General features: G+C 44.5%; 1 protein-coding gene across 4 annotated transcripts in view; it reads right to left on the reverse strand.

The window, feature by feature from the left end:
* LOC130209352 (transcription factor COE1-like) overlaps positions 1–7,500 on the reverse strand; it is a 124,730-nt gene that overhangs the window by 92,449 nt on the left and 24,781 nt on the right. For all 4 annotated transcript variants that reach the window (XM_056438938.1, XM_056438936.1, XM_056438935.1 and 1 more), the window contains exon 6: positions 2,061–2,129. In XM_056438938.1, the coding sequence (XP_056294913.1) occupies positions 2,061–2,129 (69 nt within the window). The remainder of the gene's footprint in view (positions 1–2,060; positions 2,130–7,500) is intronic.

The following is a 7,500-nucleotide window of genomic DNA, read 5'->3' on the forward strand; positions in this document are numbered from 1 at the left end:
TATTATCAGGCTGCTCTATAAGTCTCTTAGGTCAACTCCTTATTATCAGGCTGCTCTATAAGTCTCTTAAGTCAACTCCTTATTATCAGGCTGCTCTATAAGTCTCTTAAGTCAACTCCTTATTATCAGGCTGCTCTATAAGTCTCTTAGGTCAACTCCTTATTATCAGACTGCTCTATAAGTCTCTTAGGTCAACTCCTTATTATCAGACTGCTCTATAAGTCTCTTAAGTCAACTCCTTATTATCAGACTGCTCTATAAGTCTCTTAGGTCAACTCCTTATTATCAGACTGCTCTATAAGTCTCTTAGGTCAACTCCTTATTATCAGGCTGCTCTATAAGTCTCTTAAGTCAACTCCTTATTATCAGGCTGCTCTATAAGTCTCTTAGGTCAACTCCTTATTATCAGGCTGCTCTATAAGTCTCTTAAGTCAACTCCTTATTATCAGGCTGCTCTATAAGTCTCTTAAGTCAACTCCTTATTATCAGACTGCTCTATAAGTCTCTTAGGTCAACTCCTTATTATCAGACTGCTCTATAAGTCTCTTAGGTCAACTCCTTATTATCAGGCTGCTCTATAAGTCTCTTAAGTCAACTCCTTATTATCAGACTGCTCTATAAGTCTCTTAGGTCAACTCCTTATTATCAGACTGCTCTATAAGTCTCTTAGGTCAACTCCTTATTATCAGGCTGCTCTATAAGTCTCTTAAGTCAACTCCTTATTATCAGGCTGCTCTATAAGTCTCTTAAGTCAACTCCTTATTATCAGGCTGCTCTATAAGTCTCTTAAGTCAACTCCTTATTATCAGGCTGCTCTAATAAGTCTCTTAGGTCCCTCCAGTTGATCCAGAATGCTGCAGCTCGTGTTCTCACTAAAACTAAGAATAGAGATCACATCACTCCTGCACTAGCTGCTCTGCACTGGCTCGCAGTAAAATCAAGAATCACTTTTAAAATTCTTCTCTTAACCTACAAAGCCTTGATTGGTGATGCACCATCATATCTTAAGGAGCTTGTAGTACCATATTGCCCCACTAGAGAGCTACGCTCACTAAATGCGGGACTACTTGTAGTTCCTAGAGTCTTAAAAAGTAGAATGGGAGCCAGAGCCTTTAGTTATCAAGCTCCTCTTTTATGGAACCAGCTTCCAATCTGTCCTTCTGGTCACATGACATCTATTGTTCTGTCCATCCTGGAGAGGGATCCTCCTCTGTTGCTCTCCTGAAGGTTTCTTCCCTTTTTTTCCCCCTGAAGGGTTATTTGGGAGTTTTTCCTGGTCCGATGTGAGGTCAAAGGTCAGGGATGTCTATGTGTACAGATTGTAAAGCACTCCGAGACAAATTTGTAATTTGTGAAATTGGGCTATACAAATAAACTGAATTGAATTGAATTGAGTGAGCGTGTGAGTGTGTGTGACAGTGTGTGTGTGTGTGTGTGTGTGTGTGTGACAGTGTGTGTGTGTGTGTGTGTGTGTGTGACTGTGTGTGTGTGTGTGTGTGTGAGTGTGTGTGTGAGTGAGTGTGTGTGTGTGTGTGAGAGTGTGTGTGAGTGTGTGTGTGAGTGAGTGTGTGAGTGTGTGTGTGCGTGTGTGAGAGTGAGTGATTGAGTGTGTGTGTGTGTGTGTGTGCGTGTGTGAGTGTGAGTGTGTGTGTGTGTGTGCGTGTGTGTGTGTGCGTGTGTGTGTGTGAGACGATGAGACGTTACAACAAGCCGGTTCACGTTGGCTTTTAATTGCTGAAATGAAAAAATAAAAAATGGACACCTCCTCGGTCACATCGACTCGAGAGACGCAGACGGAGGTCTGAAAGCAGATTTCATAATTCTGCCTCTACATCTTCTTTAAAACATGAACGCACATCTCCACGGGGTCCCGGGGTCCTAAACATTTTACAGATATACTGTTCCCAGAGTTCCCGGTAGAATCTGCCCCGTCGCTGCGGTGCATTCAGAGAAACACTTCTTCGTGTCAAACCAGACTGAGCCACGAGCCGAGCGTCAGACAGACAGGAACACGGCAGCAGACAGACAGGCAGACAGACAGGTCTGGGATCAGCTCCTACCTGTCGATGATGACGGGGTCGGACGGCGTCTCATTGCGGTTCCCGCAGCTCTTCTTGTCACAACACCGGCTGAAGAGAGAGAGGAGAGAGGAGTCAACACACACATACACAACACATGCAGCAGCGCTAACGCTAGCAGCAGCGCTAACGCTAGCAGCAGCGCTAACGCTAGCAGCAGCGCTAATATTTCTGCACACACAGACGGAGCATATTCACTTTTCTTTTTCTTACTTTTCAGGTCCAAAAAAATGTTTTAAAGAGAAAGTTTGAGAGAACTAATATATAAAGACATATTTATATATAGAATTAAAACTGTGTTTCGATTCTTTTTTCTCATTTTTCAATCATCAGCAATATTAATAACAACAAATATAATGTTTCAAAGCTTTCACATTTATACTTAATGTTTAAAGTAGAAAACATTGCAGCAAGAGGTGGAAACAAACTAATAATAATAAGTATTACTATTATTATTATTATTATTACAATAATTATTATTATTATTATTATAATTATTATGATTATTATAATTATTATAATAATTCACACACATCTGACCTGCTGAATGTTTTTAGTATTTTAACGCAGAGAAAATAGAAATAAACCTCGTTTAAAAACACAGATTTAGAATCTTGTTCTGAAAACTGAAATCTTTCAAACTACATCTGAACTTTATCTCCGTTTCCCCTAAAACTACAAAACGGACGACATCGTGCTCTACGGGAAATCACAGACCTGCCAAAATTAATTATTTTATTTTGAAAAGCGGCCCTTTTTTTCCCTTTCCCCCTCAACAACCTCACACTCGGTCCAGCTGGGTGGGGTCCAAGCCAAGGTCACTACCAGTTGGATGACACCCAGCAATGGAGGCACCACTGCGCCCCCCCCCCCCCCCCCGTGGCCCCTGACAACCAGCCAGCCAACCGGGCAGCTGCTGGCCAAACCAGCCGTCCAGGTAGCCAGAGGGCAAACCGGCGCTTCATCCAAAGGGCCCCGACTCCCAGACCAGAGACCCGGGTCTGTGGAGGCATCTGGAGGGAGCGCCGGGTTTCTGTCTCGGCGCCACGGGGGGGGGGCGGAGCCTAACGAGTGTGTCGTGTTGAACAGCGGCAGACTGAAGCCAGAGCATCAATATCCATCAGACAGACGGGGCGGGCTGCGTTTAGTTCCCGCGGCTGGAGGAGGTCAGCGAACGCACCGCGAGGGTTGAGAGTCAGTGAACGCACCGCGGGTTAAAAGTCAGTGAACGCACCGCGGGGGTTTAGAGTCAGTCAGGGAAGCAAAGGCGGTAAAACAAAGTCACCGCTTCGTCTTTTATCCTCGTTCATGGAGACGAGGGCGAGTTGGAAGGTTTCAATATTCACCAAATAAATACAGATACTTGTGATGTCTTTATGTTGAACCACTTTACTTTATCTAAAAACACAACCGGAGATCATGGATTCATTCAGTGCTCTAAAATAAATAAACATACGGTTTGAAAATCCAACATTGTTCCTATCATTACAATTTTATTTCTCTATTTTTAATCTTCACCTCTCTACCTGCTACATCTGAAGGTCTCACGTTTATTTATTTAATTTAAATGTTTAGGAGAAAGAGCAAGTCTTTTTTACATTTATTTTATTGTGTTTAAGATTGTGTATTTATATCTTTTAAATATATATATTTGTATATATATATATTTATTTATTTTTATATATGTATATATATTTATATATTTAGATATATATATTTATATATATATTTATTGCATTGTTTAATGTTTCTTTATTTAATTTCAATGTTTAGGAGGAAGAGCAAGTCTTTTTTTCATTTATTTTATTGTGTTTAAGACCTAAAATATATGTGTGTATATATATATATAAATATACATATTTATTGCACTGTTATGGAATAAATAACCGTATTTTAAAACGTAAAAATATATGTATATATATATATGTATATATATATACATATATGTATATATATATATACAGGACTGTCTCAGAAAATTAGAATATTGTGATAAAGTTCTTTATTTTCTGTAATGCAATTAAAAAAACAAAAATGTCATGCATTCTGGATTCATTACAAATCAACTGAAATATTGCAAGCCTTTTATTCTTTTAATATTGCTGATTATGGCTTACAGCTTAAGAAAACTCTAAAATCCTATCTCATAACATTTTAATATTTCCTCAGACCAAGTTAAAAAAAAAGATGTATAACAGCTGAGTGTTTGTCAAGGCTCAGGAAACCCTTGCAGGTGTTTCGAGTTAATTAGACAATTCAAGTGATTTGTTTAATACCCTACTAGTATACTTTTTCATGATATTCTAATATTTAGAGATATGATATTTGAGTTTTCTTAAGCTGTAAGCCATAATCAGCAATATTAAAAGAATAAAAGGCTTGCAATATTTCAGTTGATTTGTAATGAATCCAGAATGCATGACATTTTTGTTTTTTTAATTGCATTACAGAAAATAAAGAACTTCATCACAATATTCTAATTTTCTGAGACAGTCCTGTATATGTATATATATATATGTATATATATACATATATATATATATATATATATATATAACTCTGAAGGGATCCTCTGAAGCAATGAGACTATTTAAGATGTCAAACTTTTACATGAGAGATATGACAGAAGACTATTAATAAAGTGAGAGCCTCGGCGAGGCGTTCAGGGAACATCCGTACGTCTCACGCTCACCGTGAATGTGACCGGTAAACTTTCATTAACAACGCCGACGACTTCCCGTCTCCCGGAGCTGCCGCTGTGAGACTCGTTAGCATATCTTCCAGAGATTCTTAAAAAATTAATCGCGGCGGTGACCCCGCGACGTCCAATTACGCGCCCCCGTTGCCCCCCCCCTCCCCCCTCACGCCCCCCCATCGAATCCCATTCAACAAAAACAAGCGGCCTCGCGGACGCCAAACGAGTCGCTTTGTGAGTCGTTTATTAACGCTTGATCTCGTAAGTGTAGAAAATCAGAAAACTGAGCGCCGCGTTGGATGTGTGTGCGTGTGCGTACAAGCTGTGTGTGTGTGTGTGTGTGTGTGTGTGTGTGTGACTGTTGCCACAGAACACGCCACAATAATTTATTCCCCCAGCTACTTGGAGCCATTAGCGAAAGTTCCAGGAGACCAATTAGCGGTGGAAACCCGGCGGTGACAACCTCCTCAAACTGCCAGAGAAGTGTTATAAACAAACCGGACCCCAGGAGCCTCCCCCCCCCCCCCCGGGGGCCCCGGGCCCCTCTTCCAAAAGACAAAAACAAACCTTGGCTGAGCGTCCACAATATCGCCTTAATGACGTTTCCCCCGGGCCGCGACAGGCTAACACCACGGCCAGCTAATGACAACACGCACACACACACACACACACTCAGTCACACACACATACGCACACACACACACATACACACACTCACACATGCACACACATGTGACTGAGTGTGTGTGTGTGTGTGTGTGCGAAAGAGGCCAAACAAAATAAAACTAACAGTTTGTGTGTGTTGTCACTCTGCAGAGAGCCTCCTCATGTTGCTGCACTCACACACACACATACTCACACTCACACACACACACACACACACACACATACTCACACTCACACACACGCACACTCACACACTCACACACACACACACACACACACACACACATACTCACACTCACACACTCACACACACGCACACTCACACACAAACTCACACACACACTCCCGGCCCCTGAAATAACTCTTCCCTGGGAGCCGTCGGGCCGGCATCGTTCCCGCTGGCCGCTCCTCCTCAGAGTGAATCTGCAGAGGGAGGTTGGGTCGGTCCGGGCACGCCGCGAGAAGAGGATGACAAATAAGGAGAGAGAGAGGCTCTTCAAAGGTCTCTCTCCCCCCCTTGAGGACGGTGGCGGCGTTGGCTTCAGACGCCGCGGCGTCGGATCACAGCGTCCAAATAACGGCAGGACGGGGGGCGAGGGCTCGCTTTCAAAGGGCAAGTGTTGTAATTACCCGAGGGCCTGGAACGCCTCGTGGCAGCGAAGGCATCATCGGGCCTGGCCAGGAGAGAGAGAGGGAGAGAGAGAGGGAGACAGAGAGGGAGACAGAGAGGGAGAGAGAGAGAGAGAGAGGAGAGGGGAGAGGGGAGAGGAGAGGAGAGGGGAGAGGAGAGAGGAGAGGAGAGAGAGAGAGAGAGAGGAGAGGAGAGGAGAGGAGAGAGGAGAGGAGGAGAGGAGAGAGAGAGGAGAGAGGAGAGGAGAGAGAGAGAGAGAGGAGAGAGGAGAGAGGAGAGAGAGAGGGAGGAGAGAGAGAGGAGAGAGAGAGGGAGGAGAGAGAGAGGAGAGAGAGGAGAGAGGAGGAGAGGAGAGGAGGAGAGGAGAGGAGAGGAGGAGGAGAGGAGAGAGGAGAGGAGAGGAGAGAGGAGAGGAGAGAGGAGAGAGGAAAGAGGAGAGGAGAGGAGAGAGGAGAGGAGAGAGGAGAGGAGAGGAGATCTGGCCAGCCTCCGGCGGCCCGATGGCTGCTCACCGGCTTGTGATCGGAGTCTCGTTGACGAATGTTTCATGTGGGGCTACGATGTGATGGAGAGGTCACGGCTGAGACACACACACACAGTCACACACACACACAGTCACACACACACACAGTCACACACACAGTCACACACACACAGTCACACACACACAGTCACACACACACACACGCACAGTCACACACACACAGTCACACACACACAGTCACACACACAGTCACACACACACAGTCACACACACAGTCACACACACACAGTCACACACACAGTCACACACACACACAGTCACACACACACAGTCACACACACACACACACACACAGTCACACACACACAGTCACACACACACACAGTCACACACACACAGTCACACACACACAGTCACACACACACAGTCACACAGTCACACACACAGTCACACACACACACAGTCACACACACAGTCACACACACACAGTCACACACACACACAGTCACACACACGCACAGTCACACACACACAGTCACACACACACACAGTCACACACACACAGTCACACACACACAGTCACACACACACACAGTCACACACACAGTCACACACACACAGTCACACACACAGTCACACACACAGTCACAGTCACACACACAGTCACACACACACACAGTCACACACACAGTCACACACACACACAGTCACACACACACAGTCACACACACACAGTCACACACACACAGTCACACACACACACACACAGTCACACACACACAGTCACACACACACACAGTCACACACACACAGTCACACACACGCACAGTCACACACACACAGTCACACACACAGTCACACACACACACAGTCACACACACACAGTCACACACACACAGTCACACACACAGTCACACACACACAGTCACACACACATAGTCACACA

This window comes from Pseudoliparis swirei, chromosome 19, assembly GCF_029220125.1.
Source record: "Pseudoliparis swirei isolate HS2019 ecotype Mariana Trench chromosome 19, NWPU_hadal_v1, whole genome shotgun sequence".
Classification (NCBI taxonomy): domain Eukaryota; kingdom Metazoa; phylum Chordata; class Actinopteri; order Perciformes; family Liparidae; genus Pseudoliparis; species Pseudoliparis swirei.